General features: G+C 45.9%; 1 protein-coding gene and 1 long non-coding RNA gene across 3 annotated transcripts in view; one reads left to right on the top strand and one right to left on the bottom strand.

Annotated features, from left to right (window-relative positions):
* Positions 1–14579, bottom strand: part of GNAO1 (G protein subunit alpha o1) — a 141078-nt gene extending 126499 nt beyond the window's left edge. Inside the window, exons 1-2 of one of the 2 annotated variants that reach the window (XM_054640749.2) lie at positions 14012–14579; positions 13885–13927 (exon numbers count right to left, since the gene is read on the bottom strand). In XM_054640749.2, the coding sequence (XP_054496724.1) occupies positions 13885–13927; positions 14012–14129 (161 nt within the window). In that variant the 5' untranslated portion in view covers positions 14130–14579. The remainder of the gene's footprint in view (positions 1–13884; positions 13928–14011) is intronic. The other variant, XM_054640748.2, reaches the window with a different exon arrangement.
* On the top strand, positions 12470–26294 carry LOC143695100 (uncharacterized). The gene is made up of 2 exons (XR_013184017.1): positions 12470–13786; positions 25495–26294. It is a non-coding gene; the product is annotated as an uncharacterized LOC143695100 (long non-coding RNA).
* The last annotated feature ends 231 nt before the right edge of the window (positions 26295–26525 follow it).

Here is a 26525-nt window from a genome sequence, read left to right as displayed (position 1 = left end):
CTGTCACTTTCTGCCTCATTTTCACTCTCTGCACTAATTCTTGTCTTGCCTGGTAGTGTTAACCTCTGCCAGGCTGGCCATTTCTCTCCTGCATGTTTGTAAGTGATGTAGCAAGTAAACAAAACAAGTATTTATTATTATTTTCTATTTCCTTGGGGGATAATGCAGAAACACAGATGAAGCCAGCAGGTTACTACTGCAAAAGGCAATGGGAGCAGTGAATTGTTCAAATCCAGAAGCAAGTGGGGCTTCAAAGTACACTGAACAGCCTGGTGTGCTTTCTTGGTTTTTCTTAAGTTGCTTAACATATAGCATCTTCTTTTGGGGAAAAAGGTGTTTAAGTGGGAATCCTTCTTGTAAGGAAAAGAGGAAACACAAAAGTTACGTAGGAAAGGGATAGGGCAGGTTCCTTCTGGAGCTTTTGAGAAGCTATGAATGTGACAAATATCTTTCACAAGGAAGACTTCTAGCCTAGTTTATTTACAGTAAGAGCACAAAAGGTGTCCTAATGAAGCTGGTGAGCCCTTGTGAGGCCAGAGGAGCACTGGGATAGCTCGCTGTCTGAATGGGAGATGGGTGAGGATGCAGTTCTCTATCTCCCTTTAAAAGGCAGCAGTGACCTATGCAAACCACCTTGAATATCAAGGTTAGGGTAACCACATCAATGACAGGCTTTTAATGCAGGCTTCAAAATTTGCTCCCAGTAACATGGAATTTGAAAATGTTGTTCAGCACTCCTGTAATCAGGATTCTGTAACATTTTGGCACCTCAAGAGGGAAAGTTACCTTATAAATGACAAAGACTGTGTCTAAGACTGAGGGAAAATAGAAGAGAGAAGTCTCCAAAGCCCAGGACGACTAAAGCTTGTTACAAAACCAGAGTGATCATTCTAGTGTGAAGCAAACCTGAGCTTTGTATTAAAAATGTAAATGTGATTGAAATAGCATAACCAGATTAAATGGGTTTGACCTCTAGAAGCATGAAAGATGGTCTAAATACAGTGAAACAGCAACAAATGGCTACACTTTTTTTTTTCACTGTGTTATGCATCACAGGAAATTTATTTAAACAACACAGACATTTCAAGCCAGTGAGAGATTTGCATTTCTTTTACAAGAACTCATAGAGGAAATAAGGCTGGTTTGGGAAAAAACATCATTTAAATGCCTAAAGGTACAGAAGAACTTAGAAACTGCTTTTCAATCTTGAATGTGACTGATTTACTCTCAAAAATTAAGCCCTAGCACACAGAACTAGCCAGGAGTGACTGAATCCTTCAATACAAGCCCACATCTCAACCTTCAGTACATTGCTGCCTTAAGGGAGCATTTGACAGACATTTCTTTCTGAGATTTTGGGGTATTGTTTTGAGTTACATTAACTCATATCAGTGCCACAGTCTGGTTCACTGCACTGCTATACATCACCAGACAAGTGCCACCATACCACCACAGCTGGTAGGGACAGACACCACCAACAAAACGAGATGTCAGTCAAACCCCAGCTTAGGATATCAGAAGGGTGACAGTAAAATGCTGTGCAGAATAAATCCAAGAAGACAACACTCAGAAGCAAAGAAACAAACCAAAGTGGTGTGAAGGGGAATTGGGAATGATAACCAACCAGTCCCAGCTAAGCCTGGCTCTTTATGCACTCGCAGGGAAAATTCTGCTAGTGCTGTGCAACACTGTCCCTCTGGTTTCCAATTGGAGGCAGATCTTCAGTCAACACTGCCATTAGGAACACTGAGTAAGGAGACTAATTTGGATTTTCTCATCATGGAATTATTGAATAACTTGGGGTAGAGGTCCCTGTCCAGAACAGAGCTACCATCTGACGCAGGCCAGGTCACACAGGTCCCTGTCCTGTTGAGTTTTGAAAATCTTCAGGGATGAAGATTTCCTGGGTCCAGTTCCACTTTTGCATCAACCTCCCCATGAAACATTCTTTCCTTATATATATTTCCATGAAATGCTTCTATGTTGCCTCTCATCTTTCACTGTGTATCTCTAAGAAGAGTCTGGCTTCACCTTCTCTCTGGCTTTCTTTGGGTGGTGGAAAGGAGCAGCAAGGTCTTCCTCAGCTTTCTCTTCTTTGGCTACCTCAGCCCCCCTTTACTTGACCTGTGCACCAGCCCAAATACCTTGGAGGGCCCAATTTATCAGTGATTCACCCCTTGATTTTAGGAGATACAAAACTGAACGTGACATTTCAGATGCTGCTTTGTAAGCACCAAGCAGGGGGGAAAAGGAAGATTTAGTTCCAGATGATTTCACACAACCTCATTTTTTGAAGTCATTAAACACATATAAAATGCTACAATTAAACCTGCTCTTCCTAAAACCAGTGTTTTTTCCTTCTCCTTATACAAGTAACATGGCAAAGAACTGTAACTGAAATAAATTTGAAAGCTGGTACCTGAGAGCTCCTGTGGCAAAAGAGAAATGCATGTGGCATGAAAAAGCCCACAACACAAGAATCATTTTTTTTCCCCCGATCTTTTATTTTCCAAAAGGAGTAAGAAACAGAATGATATTTGGACAATGGTTAGATACACAGAGTGGCACTAAAACTGGGTGGCAATCAGCACAAGCAGAGATGATGGTCTTCAGCAAGGCTCAGGTGTTAACTCAGTTCTGTCCAAGCCCGTTGATGTTGATGTGCACAGCATTAGAAAACTCAGTTGTTCGTTCTGGGGTTTAGGTCTGAGCATGAATGAAACGTGAGCTACCTCCTAAACTTAACCACATTCAGACCAGCTGCAGCTCTAATTTGGAAGGCCTGTAAGTCCTGTGGCCTCAGTGCAGCAGTGCTGAGCTGCACAGTCCTCACACAGCTGCTGAAAACCAACAGCAGAGAGTTAAGCACGGAGAGAATCTCCAGGAGGATCCAGACAATCGTTCTGCTGAATGAGGAGGATTCTCCTGCAGAACAGCCTGAGCAGGATGTGTCTGAGAGCTTCAGACAGGCTCTGTGCTGCACCAGTGCGTGCCCAAGTTAGTGAGGGAGCCACTGAAAATGCTATGATCTTGGTTATTTTAAAAATCTCAGTATATTCATCCAGTTACTTTAGAATTTAAATACACTGCTCTGGCTGCTTTACCATTGCTCTGGACACTTTGTAAGAACTTTTTTCCAATTTTTTACTGGAAACTCCAAAAACCTATTTCAAAGACCATGAAGGAGTAGTGAATAAAATCAGAATTTAAATTTAATCCTGTATACTGTATATATGTTTATGTCAGAAGGCCTCACCTATTTGTTTGATCACAGATGGGGAAATTAGTACTATTTGATCTCACTGATCAGAACTAAAAGTACCAGTGTAATAATTCAATTTTCATGCTCTGTCATGTAGGAAAAACTTTATAATTTGTTCAGCTAAATATAAATTTAAAATAAAGAGATTTCTTGAAACAGTAGATAAATTAAAACTTACATAGAAAAATTAAGGCTAGATTTTTAATTATTTACTGAATCATATTAAAATTACTGATCACTAATTTTTACCATTTATGGGCTCTCTTAGTGTTTCTTTCCTCTTCACATGTTTGTTGTTGTTGAATGCTTTCAATAATTAGCTATGCTGAAAGACCCTGAACAGATATCACCATCACCACAGAAGATATCAAGATTTTGATTTGCTATCAGCACCTGGATTCCCCAGTGCCAGCACTGGCTTTCCTCTGTCCTGCACATCCCAGCTCACTGCAGAGATAAGATCTGGCTCGTCCCAGTAACATGCTTCCAGGGGAATTCTTATTAAGCACAAGGCTGTTGCCAGGATGAAGGTATTGGGGGCCCTTCCCTTTTTCTAATGTGACCCTGGTGCCATCAGTCAGTGCTGGAGAAATGCCAACCCTGGAGCTGGGATTTGGCACCACACTCTCCTGTTCCTCCTTACCAGTGTTTCACAAGGGCTCAGGGCATGCAGAGAGATGCAGATAACAAACCATGACCATCAGCTCATGTATCTACCATTTAAGCATCTTAAATGCACACACTGAGCAGCATCAGGTTTCTTGTTGAAGAACTGGCTGGACAGAAACCAACAGCAACAAGTTGATACAGCACCATGGCTTTTTTCCTGAGCTGTAAAAGCGGGAGGATATAAATTTATCGTACTGCTAAATTGAGGAAAACAAGGGCATGCTTCTAGGAGCTTTCTGCTTTATTAAGTAAACATCTCCTCATTCATGTGGAAAATTTTTTCCAATTTGGCTAAATAATTAATCACCAAAGAGTGACTGGTGATTAATGAACACTGTGATGACTTTCTGAGGTGTATGTTCATCATGACAATTTTCTTTCATCCCAGTGATTTGTGCTGGTGTTACTGACAAAATGTGATGATAAAGGCTCTGCAGTGTCTGTGGTGATACAGACATTCCAATGACACAAATCTGCCCATTTTAGAACTTACAGGAGGTGAGATGGGGTCCCCACCTAACCCTGGGAAGGAGCATCTATCACCTGGGCATCAGTGCAGCAGCCTGGCAATGAGTGACCAATTTCTTATTCTCCCAAGAGCACTGTAGTAAGAAATCTTTGGCCAATGGAAAGAGCTGATTTATTTGCAACAAGCTAAACCACCCTGTAACCACCCCTGCTGTAACACCCTTTCACACTGCTTATAGATGTAAAGAGGCTGTGAGTAAATAAAAACAGATTTCCAAAATGCACTGAATCAAATACTCAGTTCTGCACTACTTAAGAAGCCAAGCTGATTGTGTTACATTTAAAACTCACTATGAGGATGGCATTTCTCTCCTGTGGATGAAGCTGAGCAGAAACCTTCATGCTGTGGAGGAGCACGTGCCCTGCAATGCCAACCATTTAGAAACACAGGAGAGGATGACAATTCACATAGCCTTAGCTACTGCAGTCTGAAATTAAGGCATGCAGATCCACATTGTGGTGCCCTGGAAGTAATATTAAGATCTCACCATGAATTTTGGAGAGCCCCAGAGCTGGTCTGCACCAGTTCTACACAAAATTCCTCCAGAAATGTATACATGGGACTATTTCATCGTGAGACATCAAAATGAGATATTCTCCCTCCTTTGCTGTAAAGGCAGGAGCTGGATTATAGCAAGGTCCATCTGTAATGAATAAGGAGCACTGTACTGGCAGTGGGGAAACATCTCTGTATCACTGTGAGATGGCACACACCACAGCTCTAGAAATCCACCTATAAAACTTCTCATTTGTTACCTAGAGAATTCTGCCTAATGTCCATTTTGTGCACTTAGCCTTTCCTATACACTTTTACCTTATGCCTTAAAACTGGAGCTACTAACTCCAATGAGCTCTAAGAGGGTGAGGATAAACCATCCAATTCTGCTAGGAGGTAGTACACATTTTTATCATTTAAGTGATATTTTCCTCAATAGAGGCCCATTCTCGTCTTATTCCCTTCTGTAATGATTTCCAGCTGATGCAGAAATACTCCAAGTACCAGACTGTTATGGTGTGTACAAGTTGCTGGTGATTATGCTCTTGTAGACAAGAGAATTTAATACAAGTCTGAAGTTGCTGGAATCTCAAAGCATGAGTCACTGCTCTGCCTTTCAGACTGTTTGAAGCACTTGGGGGGTTATGTTTCAGAGGAGGGACGTGCACTGAGACAAAATGTCCATTGCCAGCCTCGCTGCCAAGGTGTAAGACTGGGGTCATGAATTCTCTGAAGAGGATATTTTCTCTTGGACAAGTGAAAGGCTGCTAAACCACTCAACTGAAGACATCCCTCATGGCCTCCCAGTGGAAACATGGATCCCCCCATTCCTACACTATGTAGCCTGACACATGCCAAAGAGAAGAAAATCCCTTTCCTTGTTATAAAACCCTGTATTTCCTACCTGCATTGGATCCTGCTGAAACCTGCTCTCCTGGAACACCTCAATCCTAAACAGTCAGTCAAGAGCTCTGAGCTTTGTCAGAGATCATACCCCAAAGCACTTATTAGGATCAGCATCTCCCAACCTTCTGCCATAAGCAGCTCCTGCAACATGAACCAGCAGAATTTCTGCTGAAAGACTGCACAAGTTATCCTGTAACAAATAGAAGAGATGATGAACTGTCTTTGGCTCCTGAGGACACAAGACCCCACAGAGGGGCCTGGTGGGGAGAAGAGGGTTATTAACAACCATGGCTCAAACTCTTTATATTGCAGGAGGACCCTGTGTTACCCATCTCTCTTGTCTCTCACTCAAGCTGGTGTATTCCAGCTCCTTTGTTTTAAGCTTACAGATTTTATACTCAGATAAAAGGTTTGCTGATGAACTGAAATAATTTTTGGTGACCAAGCAAAGTAGGACATGCCCAAGAATAAAGAAAAACAAAGTAATTTCAGCTCTGACAGTCCCTCCCTTTCAATGTCAAAAACTTTATTGATTAGCAGTTGGGAAAAAAGAGTGATGTCAGCTTACCACACAGTTTCCTGGGCTCCCTTCTGAGGGCACTGCTCAGTTCTTTCTCAATTAACATGAAAGATGGGGAGAGTAAGCATTATTATTGGTAAGTTAAGAAATGCCTCCATCAAGAGTTTTATTCTAATATTGCAGTAAGTGCACAATAATTGAGTTTTGGATTAAAATACTTTTTTCTCTTTTTTTCTCAGCACTAGAAAACCATCAGTTCCTTTGCTTTGTGTTACTCAGTAACATTTTCCAGCCTTTTGCCTTTTCTGATTTTAGGCAGATTCCTAAGAGCATCTTATAATCAGGACTGTAATCCTCCAACCTCCCTTACATCTGTCATTTTCCTGAATGGTCTTAAAAATAAAATGAGAATGATTCAATTAATGGTTTAGGGGGATTTTTACATAAGGCAGAGCATTTCTTCAGCATTAGAAAATGCATGGCACAAATCATTAGTATTTCCCTCTGTGAGTAAGAGAAAAAAATTTTAAGGCAAGAAAAATGGCTGCAGATTTAATGTGCCAATGCCTTTCAGATCCTTTTGTTTCCTGGTTTTGGTTTTGTGAATGAAACTTAGCAACATCCAGGATCCCACCAAGTGTCACAGAAACATTTGAAATTCATCACATCTCATAAAACCTACAGATTGAACAGATATCATCTTCAGCGTAGGAAGAACTTGGCCCAAAGTCCAGTGAGCTCAAAGAGAGGATTTGGGGTCAGTAGCATTCAAATTGATTTGAAATAAGCGAGGTTGCTGGTTTCAATATTGCCAATGCTAAAAGGTATCAGGCTTCAAAAGTAACCAAGCAATTGAGATGTATTTGATTTCCTAACCTTCATTTTGGGAATACTCAATTCTTGAGTACTCAGGCTAGAATAAGGTAATTTATTTTTTAACTTTTCTCTGAAGTGAGGAGAGCTGGAAGTTTTCTTTCAAAAGCAAAATACACATCTAAGCAAAGACCACCTGAAATCAGAGCTGATCCAGTCATCATCTGAGTTCAGGCTCCACAGAAATAATTTCAGGCTCTACACAAACCCCCAAATATCAGGAGATTTGCAGTAGCACCAGGAAAAAGGACTAGACTCTTAAACACCTCAGGAATGTCTCACCTCAAGGGAGCTTGATACTTGCAGACACAGGCTGTAACTCTGAAAGGGGACTGAAGAAAACGAGGTAATTATGAGAGTGTGAGACATTCCTGACTGCTCTTACTCTCCAGCAACCTGCTTCTGCCTTGGCCCTCAGTGAAGCACTTCTTCATTTCACTCTTTCTCTTGACCAGACCAAATGGAAGAGCCAACACAGTGCCTTGACCTCCATTATTTGTCTCTTTTTCATTCTTCACCCATTTTGATTATCATCCCCATATTCCACAGGTAAGCACCCTGGAGAACTCACATCAGGTATGAAGTTGTATGCCAGACAAATGGGAAAGGACAGATTGAAGAGGAAAACCACAACCTTCTTTAATTTGTTACCTAATTCATTTGTCAATCTAATGTTTCTTACAACCTCTGGGTTAGCCAAGCCATAAAACAAAACAGATCCCTGGTTACATTTGTGCAGCAGATTTGTCTCTTTCTTCTGAGCTCATTAAAACAACTGCTTTCATCTCATTAGATTGCTAAAACATTTCCAACAGGACTAGATGTGTCATGTCAGAATATGACAGGCAAATTTCTTTTGAGGTTTTAAAATTGGGTTGGAAGAGGAGAAGCTATGCAGTTCACTGTTGTCACTGAAAGATATTTTTACTTTTATGAGTCCCTAAAACAAGAAACAAATTAAGAACTGTCAAGGAAAAAGAAAAAACACAAACCCAAAATGTATTCCATCTTGCCTCCTAATATTGTTACTGCTTTTCTCTGAAATCTCTCTCAGTCTAATAACAAGCACTTTAAATATAAAAGAAGGAACTATGGTTGTTACTGTTTTGGCACAATTAAAAATCCAAGAGGAAGGAAATAAATGCTGAAAACATGATTAGTCTTTGCAACTACAAGCCACAATGAACAGCCTTACTCTTCTCTATTCCCAGTTCTTATTCTTGCCTGTTTCAGGAGCAATCTCCCTGTGCTGTGCCACTGCAAATTGTGGAACATGACACCCACAGCATTCAGAGATGCAAGAAAGCATCTGTGAAGGTGGGGAAAAAAAGTTGCCGTGAGGGGAGAGCCCCCTCCTACAGCAGCCTCCACTGGGATGATCTCTGACACCCTGGCAGGAGACCCTGCCTTGCTCAGGGTGGGTAACACAGTGCCCAGCTGCCATCCCAACATCCCAGAGCTGCCCCAGCAGGCAGTTTGCTGCTGCTTTCACTGCAGGTTCCACTGCCAAAACAGCCCCACCAGAGCCTCCTTCCTGCTGAGTCGGTGTGCCACATGCACGGTGCCAAACCCACGCCCACAGCAGAGAGCGCTGGGGCAGGTCTTGGGAGAATGACACAACTTCATTGGGAAGGCTGCAGCTCTTTCCCCTGCTTATTGAAAGCCAGCTCAAATGCTGCCCAGGTGCAGCCTGTCGCTGCCCTTCTTTGGGCTTTAAATCACAGAAATACTGAAAAACAGCAGGAGATGTTGAAAACAAGTAAAGATGAGGATGGCTCGGTCCGACCTGGTGCTCCAGTGAGGTTTGTGCCTCTGGGTTGCCAGCTCCCACCATGATCAAACAGCTCCCAGATGGAAGCAGAGCCGAGTGGGGCTCTGCACCCAGTGCCAGAGGGCAGAAGAGCTGTGCTGGGGAGTGGGACAGACCATGAAGACACAGTTTGCAGCCCTGTCCCTGGGAAGATGCTGCAGAGGCGAAGCAATTCTGCACTGTTAGCCCCTGTGGGGTGAAGTATTCCTGGGGGAAGGGGCTGCAAGTGTGAAATCACTATGGATTTGAGACACAGACATGCAGCAAAGAGCACTGAAGTGGGTGTTCACAACACATCATTTCATTTCAACGGCATTTGGCATCAAATTGCTGTAAAACCAGTGGGCGGGGACTGCTTCTCACTGAAGAAGTTCATTAGATTATAAGTAATTTGGTTACATAGAGAGCAAGTAGAACCTGGGGCTGTTTTGAGGGGCTTTTTGAAAAAGGTCAGAACAATATATCAGCTGGCTTTTGGGACTGATGGCTGCTGGGGAGAAGATAGTAGATATTTCAAGATAAACACTGTACACTAGTGTATTTTTCTCTTGATTGTATATTTCCATCCTTCTCATACTTAACATAAAAAACATTTTGTGAAAATGACTGGCACAGCAGAGAATCCTATCAACTGAGCTACTGCCAGCACTTCTGGTGAAGAGGCACATAGCTGCTCTGGAGGACATGCAGGGCTGGAAGCTCTGGCATCTTGTGAAAGGGAGCTGGACCCAATCTCTGTGCCCAGCTCAGCAGGGGACAGAAGCTACTGCTTCTGCAAAAGCAAAATCCAAAACCAAAACCCAAGCCCCAATATTTTTCCTGTGGGCAAGTGAAGCCATGTCTCCTCTGGAGTGCCACACCTATGGCTAAACACTCGTTTGGGAAGGTGAAATATTGCCCTGGCTCACCAACCAGAACAGTGGCTGCTGAGTAGGTGGCAGGACGTTGTTTTTGAAGCCATGCCAGCTAACTCAGCCTCTCTGCGTAAGCACCATTAAACACTGGATTCCCTGGAAGCCTGGTGCTGATGGCAGCGGATGGTGTCCCCACCCGAGCAGTCCAGCCCTGCTCACCACTGGATCGTGTCACAGATTTAAGTGCCCTGCTAAGCAGTAAGAGATGGAGATATGCTTGGTGTCCTGCTCTGCTGAGGCTTCTGATGAACAAGCATATTCACCAGAGTTTTAAGTCCCCACAAAAATATCCTAGAATAACATCAGTCTCTATTTCATGCTACAATCCAGGTATTCCAAAAAAGAAGATTATAAATTCCAAATTCTGCATGTGCTCGACATTTATTTGAATACATAAGATCTAAAAAATGTTAATATCCATTGCCCTCCTACACTGTGAATTTACTGAGATAGGTGCTGTGAGTGGAAGATGAATTTCTCTTGTCCAGTAACTCTCACCTTCTAGCTTGGATTTTAAAGGAAAGCCTGAGCTTTGCTTGGTTACAGATGGTTTTTAGATTAAGCTGAGTGAAAACAGAATCTGGACACAGCCTGATTCTGAATGCTGTGGCACACTCTGGAGTCTCATTGGCTTGCATGGCACAACCATGCCTTTCAGAACAGTTCCTCTGACTAGCTTGGCTCTGACCCTTCATTTTGAGGCATGGGTAAAAGTATCTGGACTGCAGGACTGGTTGTGAAAAAATACAGCAAAATTAATCAGCCAGGTGGAGTAGTCAAAATGCAAGGCTGAAGGGTGTCAAAACAACCATGGGTGCTAAGAAAAGTGTCATTCCTAGCCTGTGTTGCCACTCTTTGAGATGTACATTCCAGACTCCAGTTCCACCTCTCTGTCATTCACCAGTACCTCTTGTTTTGATCGATAACCCTCCAGTCACCAGCTAAAAGGTATTTCCAAATATTTCACTAAAAAATCCTGAATTACATTTACAAATCCTTATCTACATCCTGGCTACACTCTCAAATTACTGTAATTTCTACTTTTTCTCCTGCTACCTAACATTTCAAGGATTAACTGGGCAGTGTGTAACCTGTTCTAGTCCTATGTAACAATGTCTGCTCTCTGTTCCTTTGTCTTAGCATTCTCCAATCTGTCTCTAGATTCCTGTGCTTGTTTTCAAGGCAATATCCAAGTGTGAAGCTGCTTTAGCCATTCATGAGGATGAGATTTATTATCTAGAAGCACACCAATAATACAGTATTAAAAAAAAATAGCACTCTTTCATCAAAATCTAATGAACATGCGATTTAATCTTTATTAAGAATTCATTCAGTTCTCAGCAAGGCTGTCTAATGGAGCTCGACCAGGTGAAATGCTAATGCCTAGATTATATTTAAATTAATTTTCAGCAGTGTTGGTTTCCCCACGTTGCTGCCTGCACATCGCTCTCCCCGGCGCCCGCGGCTGCGCCGCTCTCTCCAGATGCTGCTGCCGTGCTCATAGCAACACCGCTGTCCCCACCCCAGCCTCCGCACACTTCACTGGAGTTTCCACACTCACAGATGCCTCCCAATTTCCAGCACTATAAGCCCATCTCCACCATAGCAGCTTCCTTGACGTTTTCATATTAGGTACAAAGCTGCAAGCCTAGCATGCCTTACTTTGAGTAGTTTTAATGAAATGCATGTATATATATATATATAAAAAATATGTATACCCACACACAAAATGGGTATATTTCAGTTCTCAATATAACAATCTAGTCCAGCAAACAGGTTACTATGTTGTGATTTGCTTCAAAAAACAAGAGCTCTGCTCTTTGGAAAACAAGAGTGATTGTATGCTTATTGTGTAGCCAGTGTGGTCACTGCCAGCCCTCCTGCTTATGGGCTCTATGTGTGCACTCTGCTGTTGTAGCTCCTACAGCCTTTCCCTTCAACCAAAACCCATCGCCCGCCATTCCAGCAAGCTTCTGCAGAAGCAATTCCTAGAGATTAAATAATTTATTGGTGTTCATCTGCAGCGACATGTCTCCTGATCCACCTTCTGCACACAAACAAGAGCAAACCAAACATACCCCACCCCAGACCCAAATCCACTGTGGGGGTGAAAGGGGGAAAAGCCCCCTTTCAAACAGTGAAAGGGGATAATCAGAGCCTCTACAGAAGCAGGGTACATAAACGTCAGTGGGAAAAGCCACAGACACCACTGTGCACTAGAGGCGAGTCTCCTCACAATGAGACCTCCCAGCCCCGCAGCGCCTTGGGAAAAGCACTGCCTCAGGCGGGGATGATGGTTTCATTGAACCCCCGAGGGGTGGGCACAGCGGCCACGGAGTTGATACAGAAATATCCGGGTCACCTGCTCAGCCACCCTGCCTGGAGGGAAGCTGGGCTGAAGGCCCAGATCTGCCCCCATCGTGCACGCACATGCACACGCACATGCACACCCACATTCACACACACTCACACTCTCTCTCTCTCACACACACACTCATACACACACAGGCACACACACACAGGCGCACACACACACACTCACACACACACACTCCTACACTCACACACACTCACACACACACACTCCTACACACACACACACTCACACCCACATTCACACACACACACTCTCACACCCACGTACACACACACTCACACACACACAGGCACACACTCACAGACACACAGGCACACCCACATTCACACACACACACACACACACACACACACACACACACACACAAACACACACACACACACACACTCACCACTCACACCCGGGGCGGCTACGGGAGCTCAGGGCTGCAGCTTACGACGGGCACGGGCCCCTCTGCTTATTCCGGAGCCCCTTAGGCTTCTCCCGGCCCCTCCGGAGGCAGTCGAGCGCGGTTCGAGCCCCCGCCGGGCGCTGTCCAGCACGAACCGCCTGAACGCCGCGCCGGGAGCCGCCCGTCGGCCCGCGCAGCCCCGGGTCCCCGCGCCGGAACCTGCGCCCCGCTCCCCGCGTCCCATCCACACCCATCTCTGAGCCTCTGCCCCTCGCTAAGCAACCCCGGTCCCGGGGGGCCCCTCCCAGGCACGGATCCCTCTGCAACCACCAGCATCGCAAAGCGGCAACCGCTCCCAGCTGAAATCCAGACCCTGAACCAGCGCCCAGGCTCGTTCCGTGATGGCGCCCGCCTCCAACCAGCCCGTCATGTTTGTAGCGGTGGGAGGACGGGATATTTCATTGTATTTTAATTTCTTTTTTTAAATGGGAGGGGGGAGAATAGTCGCACCACGGGGGTACCTCCACATTCCCTGCACCTGCTTTCCTACGGGGTGCGTTTACACGAGCCACGGGGATGCTTGGAAGAGACCTTGCGGTGGGGCTCTTCGCTGCTGTTTATTACACGGTTACATCTAATTAAACACAGAAAAAGGGTGTGGGAAGCCCCAGCGAGGAGCAGCGCCGAGTACCAGAGGGAGACTCGGATCCCAGAGCAGGAGAGGTTTGAATGAGATGAATGGCCAAGCTCGTCGTTCATTAATTAAAAGAAGAAGGTACCAGCTCAATAAAAGGGGCTTTCAGCGATAGGGAGCCTTGGTTTAAATCCGCAGAGCCGGCAGATAACACCCCGACATTAAGCTTAAGTGACAGCGGTTCGCTCCACGGGGACATCTGCGCCGAGGGGGAAGGTGGGCTGCCGGCCTCCCTGCACGGCCACCGGGGGCGAGGCCGCGGGGCGCCGCTTCAGCACCAGCGGGCCCTGGACAGCGCCGGGAGCGGCGGCGGCCCCGCCGCGCTGTGCCTGCGCGGTCCCCTCAGGTAAACATGGCGCCCGCGGCCCTCGCTCACCTCCGCGAGCCCCCGCCCCGCTCTCCCGCCCCGCACCGCCGTTCGCTCGCTCCCCCCGCGGGACTTACTTCATTTGCTTCACGATGGTGCTTTTTCCCGACTCTCCGGCTCCTGTTGGAAGAGAGATGAGGTGGGATAAGCACGGGGGAAGAGGAGGAGGAGGGGGGCGATGGGGGGCGACCGGCGGGTTCTCACCGAGCAGGAGTAGTTTCACGTCTTTGGCCGCGCTGATCCCGTCCTCCTTCAGGTTCTTCTCGATGGCCTTGCTCCGCTCCAGGGCGGCTCTTTCCTCAGCACTCAGGGTACATCCCATGGCGGCGATGAAAATTAAAAAAAAAAATGAAAAAAAAAAAAGGGGGGAGGGGGGATGCAGCCCCCGCCGCCTCGGCTGGCTCCCGCGGGCAGAGAGGAGGAGGCGGCCGGGGGGCAATAAAAGAATTAAAGCAAATGGCCGTGAGGCTCCGGGTAGCACAGCGCCTCCGCGGCGGGGCTCCCGGCTCCCTCCTGCCCCTCTCTCCCCGCGCCCGAGCGCTCAGTGCATCCAGCGGGGCTGCAGCGGGCACGGCGAGCTCTTCCCGGCCGGGAGGCGGAGGCGGAGGCGGGGGAGGAGGTGGAGGAGAAGGAGGAGGAAACGGGTTGGCGGCGGGGGAGGGTGCGTCCCTCTCCCGTGCTCCCGACTGTCGCTGTCCCCTCCTCGGCGGGCGGCGGCGGAGCCGAATGGAGGCGCGGGAGCGGCGGCGGGCGGGCGGGCGGGCGGGCGGGAGGGAGGGAGGGAGGAGGGAGCGCGGGGGCGCGCCTGGCTGCGCGCTCCCGCCGGCCTCGCCCGTGACGCGCGCGGCTCGCGCATGCTCGGGGCCGCCCCACCCGGGCCCGCGCCCGCTGCTCGCGGCGGGGCCGCTCGCTCGGCACGGGCGGGGGTCGCGGCCCCGGTGCCCGGCCCCTCGCCTGTCCCCGGACGGGAGAGGCCGCGGCTTGGGCTGCTGCCCCCCGTTCCCTGGGACTCAGAGCCGGGGTCTGCCTTGGTGGAGGGTCTAAAGGGGAAGCCGTACGAGGAGTGGCTGAGGGCACTTGGCTTGTTCGCCTGGAGAAGAGACTGAGGGCAGAGCTCATGGTGGGCTGCAGCTTCCTCGGGAGGGGCAGTGCAGGGGCAGCACCGATCTCTTCTTGCTGTGACAGGACCCGAGGGAACGGCTGGAGTTGTGCCCCGGGAGAATTAGGCTGGGTATTAGGAAAAGGTTCTTCACCCAGAGTGTGCTTGAGCACTAGAGCTCCCCAGGGCAGTGATCACAGCTCCAAACCTGGCAGGTTTCAGGAAGCATTTTGTCAAGGCTCTCAGGCACATTGTGTGACTCTTGGGGATGTCCTGTTCAGGGCTAGGAGTTGGACTCGATGATCCTTGTGGGTCGCTTCCATCTCAGGCCATCCCACGATTCTGTAGGAATGGTGCAGTGCAGAGCAGAGTGCTTGGGGCTGTGACAGCAGTGTGTCACCTGGGGCTGTGACAGCAGTGTGTGTCCGTGGGCACTGGGCTCCCCTGGCACTGCCCCAGGCACTGTGGGGCCCCTGGCTCCCCACGTGCCCTGAGGGTCCCCGCAGCTCCTGCACCCACACCCTGCGCCTGCCCCCACCCCACAACGCCATGGATGTGACCTGACCTGCCAGGAGCCCTTTGGGAGCTCCGCACTGTTCAGGGACTTTGATCAACACTTGCAACGTGAATCGTTTACATGCTCCGTGCAAAGCATCAGGTTTCAGCACCATGTTGGATTATGTTTTCCATCAGTGTAATTAACAGATGGTTTGGGTTTTTTGTGCTGCAGTGCGGTCACAGACCTCACCAGATGACCTGCCTTCTTTTCATAACCATTCCATTACATCTAACAGTGATTTAAGAATTCTAGTGAATTAAAGTCCCACAATTTTCCTGGCAGGTTTTGCCATTTCACAAGGTTGGAAAAGAGAGAAGAAAACAAGTGTCAACAAGGAAAATAAAATAAATTGAACTTTGTTTAAAATGCTTTCCTACAGGCCCGGACAAGTCACAATATACTCAACTTTAATCCATAACATTGATTGATATGTGACAATCTAGCTATAAAAAGATCTAGAGAGGAAAGAAGTATTGAGCACAGTGAGGTAAAATGCATCAAACTAAAATGAGGATAATCAAGGATTGCTACCTGATCCATGGAAAGGACACCCACCATTTCAGTAAACAAGAAATCTGCAAAGGGAGGTTTGGTTGTTCGGAAGTAGATGTGAATGCTGAGGCTGCTGATTTTGCCTCTAAAAGCCACTCCACCTCTCTGCCAAAAAGCACCCAGCTACAGGAGGCCTGACAGGAAATCCCTGTGCTGTGGGAAGGAAATGCAGGGCTGCCCCACAGGCCTTGGGGAAGGCAGGGGGCTGCTGTTCATGCTGTTGGGTGTGGGTGACCAGTGCTTACACTCTGTGGGTTTTCCACTTGGGACCTCTGCTCACTGCCTCCTCTGTGATTGTCGTACCTGCTCTCCTGAGTTCACCAGATCCCATGTCCAGGACTATTTCCTTAGGGGTAGAAATATAATTTCTGATAGCACTTAGAGTATTTGAAGCATGAAGTCACAGGCACTTTCCTTTCAGGCAGCCATCATCTCCTCCCAGTGCTGTTTCCCATTCTGTCTTCCTCACAGAGCATGTTCTTCCCATTTTCCCTCCTGACTTCTGAAACAAAAGGGAAAAACAGGACATGAGGTTAACGAGGTAAAGAGGGGGTATGAAAGAAAAGCAGACAAAAGAAAGCATAAGGTAACTCAGTGTATTCAATGACCAGTGATATTTACTACACATTTGTGAGTTAACAGGTGCAGTGTATTTGAATTTTGAGTAATTTATTTCTGGAAGTTCAGGGGACTGAGATGGACAAGCAAGCCTACAGCATGTGTTCAGCAGGGAATAAATGGAGATGGGTGTGGTTACAGAGCAGTTCCTGCTCTTTCATATTCACACAAATCTCATGTGTAAAATCAATAGGATCAGAATTTCAATCAATAAGTTTCATTGCAATGGTTCTAGCCAGAGGGAATTATGAAAAGTGCCATATAGAAAAAACACAATGAAGAAATCCAGAGGCAGTGTCCTCATGAGATGGCTGCATTTTCTTCCCGTCTCCTCCAGCAGCTTGCCAGCCTTGGACTCATATTGGGAAACTCTCCAAGGGTTTTACTAAGAGAATTAGTCTTTTGTATCAGCCTCTGGCTACTCGTTATCTGACAAATTTGTAGCCCGAGTCTCCTGCCATGGAGAAAATGATTTCTCTTCTTCTTGACCAGTGTGGAGTCTGCAGTCAGCCCTTTGTCCCATGAACATCCCCATTGCTACACAATAATCTGCTAATTTCTTTCTTAAGGGAAAATCAGAAATTGGCAAGTCTTCTCCTTGCTCTCTCAGCTCTTAGAAAAATTCAGGGGAGCAGCTGTGAAATTGAGCCATTTCTGAGCCATTTTTTTCCTGCTGCTAACTGAGCAGAGCTGGTGGAAACGTTTCTTTCAAAATTTTCTTAGAGGGAAATTTAATTTTTTTAAAAAATCTGCTTATTCATGGCAGATGAATTTCATGAACATGAAAGAAAAAAGGTTGCCTCCTCCACCAAACAAAATGCATTCCAGCCTACTTGGCTTTTGAGATAAATATATTGGGTTTTGTTGCTGAAAAAGATGTTTCCCTTTTTCAGGAGCTGACAGAAGTCCTCTTTTAATAAAAGAGGACTGGTTGCTGGTAGTAACAACTTCAGATGAAAATAGGCTTCTTTTTTTTCCCCTTGTAAATGAGAGAACCTCTCTATTAAAGGTGGAGAGGAGGAACTTTCTTTCTGGCTATTCCTGCAATTAAACTGTTTCATCAAGGTGCATAAAGAACTCGTCTGTTTCTGCTCAGTCTGCTCTCTCCCAAACCCAAGAGTCAGCAGTGTATTTTAAGCAGAAGTCTTCATTCTCCTGTATCTGATTTGTGCCTCAGCAAAACCCCACTTCTTTCTGCAATTAGTTTTCAAACATTGTGCTAGGAAAGTTAATCAGATAGTAATTTCTTTAAGAAGTGAAGGATGGTAACAGAAATAATGGGTGCCATTGAAAAAGACTGTGCCAAAGTGATATTGCAGGGTAGATGACAGCTTTGTGATCTCACGTGTGTTGTCTGATCCTGGGTGCTTCCAGACTGGGGACAGATGAGCCTTCCAGCACACATCACCATCAGGGCTCTGCTACCCAGCTCAAGGGCTTGTAGAGTGCTCTGGCCTTCCTCCTAGAATCACAGAACAGTTTGGGGTGGAAGGGACCTTTCAAAGCCATCTAGTCCAACCCCTCTGCAGGGAGCAGGGACAACTTCAACTGGGCCGTGTTGCTCAGAGCCCTCCCCAGTCTTGCCTTGAATGTTTCCAGGAATGGAGCATTCATCACCTCTCTGGGAACCTGCAGTGTTTCACCCCCCTCAAAAGCAAGCATTTATTCCTTATATCTAATTTAAATCTACCCTCTTCTAGTGTAAAACCATTGTTTCTTTTCTTATTGAAACAGATCTTACTGAAATGTTTGTTCCCACAGCTTGCCAGGAGGTTGCAAAGAGGGGTGAGAAAACTCTTCCATGGACCTTGAGAAAGTTTCAGAGCTGCCACAACACTCCCACCACCACACCAGAGGTTGCAGTGGTATTGGAGGGAATACCACATTGGTTCCATCCCCGTCATTAGGTGATATTGCAGGATCAGCACATCCTCAGAGAACTGGTGGGTGGTATGAGGAGGGAGTGGGGCAAGCCCAGAATGATGTGATCATAGGAGGAAAGCTGCAAAGCTTTGCAGCTCATCTTTCCCCTCCTACCTCAGGGTTGCTCTGTCCAATCTATAATCTTATATTCCTTCAGTGTGGTTTTAATGTACATGCTAATGGAACGGCCGCCAATCCCACGGAGATAGCGATGCATTCTAGCAGATCTCACCATTAGGAAGTTTTGCCCGGATATTCAGCTTAATTTTTCATTCTTTAAATTGATGTCAATTACCCCCCAGCTAAACCTAGTTATGTAGTGGAAGACAGGTTTAAAATACTGCATGATCTCACTAAATTGGAGAAATGGACAGAAATCAATACAATGAGAAGCAATAAGAACGCCCATAAAGGTTAAGTGGTTGATGGAGGAAGGATTAATGAAATGCACAGATACTAGGTTAAATTGCAAATATCCTTACTTCACTCTTACTCATTCCATACCCCACAAATATGTTCTAGTCCAGCAAATCAAATGAGGAAGCACCTTAGAATTTGACTAGCGATTTGCAGAAGTAGAGATGAGTATTAAGTGAAGAGATGGTCTAGGGTGGATTTGTTGTGTAGAAAATTGGCTATAAGACAAGAATGAGACACCAAGAGTCAAAAAAAAAAAAAAAGTGATCTGTTGATAAGAATATGACCTGCAATATAATTGGTGTCAAGAAGTAAGTTGGACAGCCTGATGAAGTCTAGAGAAATGCAGAAAACCCTTCTTTTGTTGTTAGTTTTTCATGTCTGTCTGATGGACAATGATAACTACAGTACCTGGGAGTCACTGACAGCTCCTGTCTGGAAATTGGGTGAAGTTTTTGGGCTAGGGCTTATGGGGTTAACACATTTCATGGCAGAGAGATACAACAGCTTGTCTTCAAAGTACTTGGAACTAACCTTAGAAAGTTTCTGTTCAGGTCTGTCATGCCACAGAGACAAGAACGGGATGTATTCTGAGGAAAGTGACAAATGCCAGAGAGAAGATCTGCAGGGGAAGCCGAGGAGAACTGCATGTACCAGGGCTGGAGGAGGTCCTGGGGCTGGTCTGTCTACCAGTCCCAGAAGACAGCAGCTGAATGGAAGCACTGCTCAATACTGTGGTTCAAGCCAATGATTTCCTGAGGATCCACATCAGTTTCTGCACAATAAAGTGTTTTTAAATATTAAGTAAAGGTTTCTACTACTTATTGTGAAAAGACATTTATTGTGTGGCCTAAACAGGACATTACCTAAGTTTGCAAAGGGCCCCAAGTTATGGTTTCTCAAAGTGAGAAAGCACTTGTCAATAACCCTTAATGTGGTGTGAGCTTTTCTCTCTTTTCTGCAATGACTTTCAACTCCCAGCTCTGAGGAGTCTTTGCAGTGTCCATGTTTTCCATTTTTTAATGGTTCAGAGACACATAGTAATTAAAAGACTTGTGGGCCTACAAATAAAAAATCAGAATAGAAATTATTAACTCTTTTGCTGCTGATCATTGAGAGGAAATCAGTACAGATTCCCTCATGGGTATTTTTGTTGTTGGGGACAGGTTTACATAATGATGGGCTATTTTCTTCCCCTTCATCTGATCAGATTTCTGTTTGTATGGTAGTGCAGATATTCGTCCTCTGATGGTGATGGGAGAACCTAATGGAACAGGAATGAAAGCAGAGAAGAAGCCAACATCTATCCTCTTTCCCCAGTAAGAAATATGGAACAGCATGGGTGGTTCAGCAGGTGCACCAGTAGCCTTGAAAAGCCACAAAACTGAAGTTATGCAATGTTGTCCTTCAGGCAAGGGTGAAATGGTGCCAAAAATGAGACAGAGAAGCTGCCCCTGGCTTGGAACTTGATGATGACAAGGATCCGTCAGCTCTTTACTATTCCTATTTCCACAACATCAAGGGTGATGATTTAGTAGGAATTAAATTATTCCAGCCACAATCCAGGAGTGCTGGTTAGAGGCAAGGTCTTGATTACTCTATGTAGGAAAATCAGTCATTGCTTGGTCTTGGTGAAACTGAGCTTAATCTTCTGCATTAAGCATTCAAGCTCAGACATGCAACTGATTGCATGCAAGTGTCATTTCATTCAGCTACTGCCATCAGATGCAGGACTTGGATAGACAATTAAAGCAGTTCCATTTACAGCACTTCAGGAACATTCCTGTTTTTATACAAATGCTATACAGAAACCTTGCAGGTCTCATTCACACAAGTAGTCCTGATGAGTGATCTTATTGAGGAATGCTAATTCAGTCCCTGGAAATATCAATGTATACTTAAAAGATTCAGACCTCTCAGAAGCTAGCTCCAAGTACAAATATACCATCAGTTACATACAACTCCTGCACTTTTTATCTGAAAAAAAGTATCTTTTTTTTTTTTTACAGAATTATAATTGTTTTTCTATCAGAAATATCTGTTAAAATATGAAAAGAAGCATTGGCTCTACCAAGTGTTGTTTCAATGTTATGCAGTGCTTCCTGATTCTAAGTACTGATGTGATTCACAAAGGCTGGCTTTAGCTGACAGAGGCTGTAATCAGTGGAGGAAAAGAGACACTCTGGAGGATGAATAACAGGAATCATCTCTCACCTCTGATTTTGAAGAGAGCCTACAGTCTGGCTGTCCTTGGCTGAAGCTAACCTTCGTGAGCATCCCTCACAATGCCCTAAGACAAGGACTTGCTTTCACTGGGAGGGGATGTGGGAGAACAAATTCTGCACATGCAAAACAGGCAGTGGTATTCTGAGAAGGTCATGTTGGGGGAAATGACATCTCGGGCAGGAATGAAACAGTACCTGAAGCAAACTCTGTATTTGGAGGATCAGTGCACTCACTTAATATCAAAATATTGGCTGAATGCTAAACCTGATCCAGGTTCAAAAAGCAGAAGAAAACAGTCCTGTAGAAAAGATCCATCAAAGGTTTTTAAATACAGAGAATGACTGCCTCTGGCCAAAGCTGTCCCCAGGTGACAGTGCCAGGAGCATGAGTGCTGAGGAGAGGCTGCAGTGCTCCCTCCCTCCTGGTGCAGCCTGCACTGGAGGGAGAGAATCGAGCAGGCTGGGCTGGGCAGCTCCTCAGTCTGCTCTGGTGTGCCACCCTTTCCTACTGAGTTTGGCCAGCAAACACCATGAAATTGCCAAGAGCAGGGTGTTGCCCTGGGAGCTGCTGTTGGCTGTTTCTCATGGCTTCACCAGGCAGCAGTGAAACTCCCCTTGATTTTGGTGATGTCAGAAACCGAGCATCTGGCTAGCTCAAGAGACTTCTACATTAATGACTAAAACATTGAAAAATGCATTGTCACAGCATGAGGAAATCAATTTCAGTAGTAGTCCAGCTTGTCTGAGATATATTTCATTGCTGCCTGGACCAGAAGATCAAAAAATTGGCTGAAAATGCTTATTCTGTGGCTCAAGAAGGGTTTTTCAAATGTGCTGCATGAGTTTCCCGATGTCCTAACACAATTGTTTCCAGGAGGTTTGGGTGCTGGGCTGGATCTCTGGCAACCTGCATTGATAGTTCACATGAGTATTAAGCTGGCTGTCACTTGCTTTCTCAAATTCATGGAACGTTGTATTCTTTTCTTCACCTCATTTACTGCTGGAAAACAATTACACTAAATTTTTAAACACCTGTCCAATTCCACCTTGCAGCAGGAGGTGACATGAGACACAGGTAGTCCTATAGTTTGGTGTTCTTTTTTGGGATGAACAGATATGTAAATATAAGTTATTAATATCTTGTTGATTTTTTTTTAACCTTTGAAAAAAGTAGATGATCCATTAGCATACACATAAGGATGGCATTTCTTTCTACCCTCTCTCCTTCTCTTTGCTTGATATGGAGAACAAAGTAGGTCAATGAGAAGGGTTTTTTTAAGTACTGAAGATGAATGTGGTAGGACTTACCCTGGATGCAGAACTGGAAGTTGTTTGGAAGAGAGAAAATTCTGGCTGTGTGTAAGTCCACTGCCTTCAACAGGCTGACGCCAAGGTAGAATTAAAATGTGTTTTTGCTAAGAAAGAAAGGATCCTAGCAGTTATTTTTCCTTTCTGATGATAATCAGTGGTCATAGAGGGTTTGGTGTGACAGCTGTAGATCTCTTCTGTCCCAGGGCAGCCCTGACCTGCACAAGCTGAACACCAGAGGCACATTTTGGAAAGCCACCTGTACTCCTGGCAGGAGGAGAATGGCTCAGGAGGGGTCTCTGACAGCTCAGCACTACAAGTGTTATCAAGCAAATAAAATGTGCCTCCCACACACATCAGCCCTGTCTACTTTAGCATGTGATTACAAAATAATCAAACCAAAGTCCAGCAAGGAACTGAGGATATATCCTGGGCAGTTTTGATGTAAAAAAGTAGTGAGGTCATTTATTTCCTCCATCCATTGTAGCAAATGGGTCATACTGGCTGGCTGGCTTGGGAATAAATACAGTTTTAATCTCTTAACCAAGTCTACAGGAAATCAGTTTCAGTGAATGCCAGCTAAATGAAGAGCTATAATGGATATATTTGAGGAGAGAAAAATCTGCTTGCAGTGTGGCTGGGCTGCTGGGTGAGTGGGTTGCTGGGCTCACCCTCCATTCCTGTGTGCCCAGATGAGCCAGAGGATTTTGCTAATGATCAAATCATGGTAAGGCTGCACAGTGGTGCACCCCTTGATCACACTGTTCCAGGAGGAGCCCAGGAGGGGTTCTTGGGGTACTTGGTCACCATCCTGAGCCTTCTCTGATGAGCAAGTGGCTTCCCTGGTTGCTGGGTGATGGCAGCACTGAACAGCAGCACAAACACATGCTTGTGTTGCTGGGCTGGTCCAAGGCAGGGGCTGGTAAAGCACAAATCTCTGCCTGTTTTTTCTCTTTCCATGTAAGAAGTTCAGCCCCATGCCTTACTCTTGGGTCCTGGTCTCTGCTTAGCCACTGCAGTGAAACTGCAGTGTGTTTTCCTGTGCAATATAAGACAAAAAGGAAATTAGGCTGTGCATTACTACCAGGAGGGTCACAAAGAGGAGAGGACCCCAAATCCTGGATGCCCTCTGCAAAGTGGCTGCTCTGTTCTCTGAAAATCCTTTTCACAATTTCTGTTACAGTGCTGTGGATAAATGCATCCCAAGTCCTCAAGCATTTGCTCAAGTTGCAGTAACAGGGAACATTTCAGGGAAGAGAAGAACAGGGCACTGAACCCTTAAGTATATAGAGTTATCAAGTGGTATCTAAATTCCTTGGGTTATGACCATAGCAGGACATGTAGGTCCCTACTGTCTCCCTCCTAAAATCTCCCTCTTGTTCCACTAGATGCACAGGAAGAATGATGAAGTGCGTCTGAATAATTTTTGTGATTGTATGGGGCAGATGGAAGTCTAACAAAATTCATTACTTAATAGAAAGAAGTGAAAAAGCCTTATCTGAAGAAAATCTGAACCTGTAAAAATCTCAGGTGTCTGAGAGCCTTCTCAAGACCATGTTTTACATTTCCTCTTTTCTGTCTATGATATTTTGTCAACTGGATTTTTTCTCCTTAACTGCCTTTCCTCATTTCATTCCACACTGCTATTCCCAGGGTATTTTTCTTGCTCAAATTCCTGCTCCCTTTTAGAGAGCATGGGGGTAGCTGGGAAGATGTCTGTGAGTCACAGATAAACAGTCTCCACTGTGAGTAACTATTTCAGATCTTGCCATGCAATGACACAGGGTGCTGTCAGTGCCTGTTAAAGAGAAACCCTCCTTTGGGAGCATGTCCTTGCTGATCAGGAAGTTTTATCTTCCAAATACCTTTTAACCCACACTTGAGTCTGCGTTTGCTTGTCTCAAGACAAAACTCAGTGTCTGCTGTTGGTGGTGCCAAGGTGAGGTGACGTGAGCCCGTGGGTAGGGGTGCCCTGCTCTGGCTCTGCTGCTCTCTGCACTGCCAGGAAGCTCTCTGAGGGTGGTTGGACACGGTTTATTTGCACAAGGCTGGGTGCTGCAAGAATTACGCTTGTGTGACTTCAGCTAAGAGCAGAGCAGATCCTGGCAGGGGGATGTGTTCCCCCACTCTGTGTTTGAGTGGGAGATTCTGGGAAAACTGTCATTATTTGGAGCAATATCAGCACGCTTGGTAGTGATCCCCCAGCCTCCCTCCATGCCTGTGTGACAGCCTGAAAAATGTTCTTTCTCATGTGACACTGCTCTGGGGCCAGATCCAGGGAGCAGGAGGTGACCAAGGCCTCCTCTTTGGGTTTCCCAAGGGGTGCTTCTTCTGGGACCACTTGGCATGATGAGATGAAGAGCTGCAGGTCTGTGGCATGCTGCCCATGTTCCCATGGCTGTGGCATTTCAGGAAGGTGCATCAGGATCTGCTTTGCAAATTCTGCTTGCCAGGAGATCTTCCCTGTTGATGTCCCCGTGGTGGTGGCCCTGGGTGGGCACCATGTGAGAGCAGAGCTGTTGTTTCCTACTGGCAAAGAGCAACTGAGGCAGCTCCAGTCTGTGCAGTGCCTTTGCTGATACAAACACTTTTGCTTTTCCCCTGTGACAGGACAATCTTACCTTGGTTTGCTTGGCTTTATTGGGAGAAACAAGCTGAAGGGGTAGGAGTTATCTGAAACTCCCACTCATCTGCCTGGTACATTGCTTCTCTTGCAGAATATTTAGCTTTCAGGCCATGGAGACTGCATCAAGCTTCATCAGCTGATGTTGAATGTTTTTGAAGTTTCAATTGCTTCCTTGCCCGAGATGGAGCTATCATTTTTATTGCTTTGGTTGCTTAGGCAGGGAAAGGGAAAGATGAACAAATCAGTACAGCCCTCTTGAATTAGGATTGATTTTCATGAATTCTTCTTGTTGATTTTGAAACACAATTGTTTCTAAAACATTTAATTGATTGAGGTTTTTTCTTTCTCCATTCTTTTCAGCAGCATTTGTCCTCAGCCATTTGCCACTGCTGGGAGAGGAAAAAAAAGAAAATAAGCTCTGTGTGAGATCAAGATTTCAACGCATTACACACCAAAACATTTGTTGCTATTTACTTTTAAAAGTGCCCTTCTGAGGCTGCACGGCTACAGCTGCCATCTGTTCGGGATTACGCTTTGGAACTCCTGGTTTCTCTGCAAACCTCCTGCCTGGTGCTGCTCTCTTGGCAGAGGGAAGAGGTGCTGGAGACAGGGCTGGTTGCAGGGGAGCAGCACCTTCACAGCTGGGTCTCGTCAGGAGACCACCAAGATGGAAGATTGCAGTTCATGAAGGCGACTCCAGAGTGTTTTTTCCAAGATTCAGTGAGATATTCATTGGGTGCTTGTTGAAACTCCAGAGAGGGCCATGCCAGGAGTGCTGCTGTGCATCTCCTCTGTTTAGTCAGGCAGCAGGGGGATGTGGCCAGAGTGTGCCTGGGCCCCTGGAAAAGCCTCTGCCCAGCTCAGCTTCTGAGCTCTGTCATGTGGTGGCAGAGCAGAGTTTTTCAAGGTGTGGGGAAAACATCACCCCTGAAGTGGCAGGAGCATAACTGTGTCCTGGAGTCCATCTCTTAGGCAGGGTAACTGTGTACTGGAAATCCCTCACAAGTGTGTGACAGCATGAAAAATGCTTTTTCTCAAACAAGCAAATGTGCACATCAGCTGGTGAATCAACTGAGGGAGGTTTTCTTTAGCAGCCAGTGCAGGCTGTGTTTAGATCTGTGTTTTGGGAATAAAGTGCTTTTCCAGTACAAGAAACATGAGGTTTCATTGTGGTGTGGTCTTTTGCTCTGTTTTCCAAGACAGGTCGTGGATTAGGTCTAAGCAAATTCTCTGGGATTCGTTTGTCAAGGAAAATGATGGAGCTCCTGTTGCCAGATGTGCAGGCCCTGCTCTGAACTCACAATTTGCAATGGCTCCAAGAGCCTTCACCAGTCCCTCCAGGTGGCTGGAAGCTGGAGAGTCCCAGTGACCAGCCACAAACCCAGTGGAGA

This window comes from Agelaius phoeniceus, chromosome 12, assembly GCF_051311805.1.
Source record: "Agelaius phoeniceus isolate bAgePho1 chromosome 12, bAgePho1.hap1, whole genome shotgun sequence".
In the NCBI taxonomy this organism is placed as follows: Eukaryota; Metazoa; Chordata; class Aves; order Passeriformes; family Icteridae; genus Agelaius; species Agelaius phoeniceus.
This window is presented reverse-complemented; position numbering and strand designations above follow the sequence as displayed.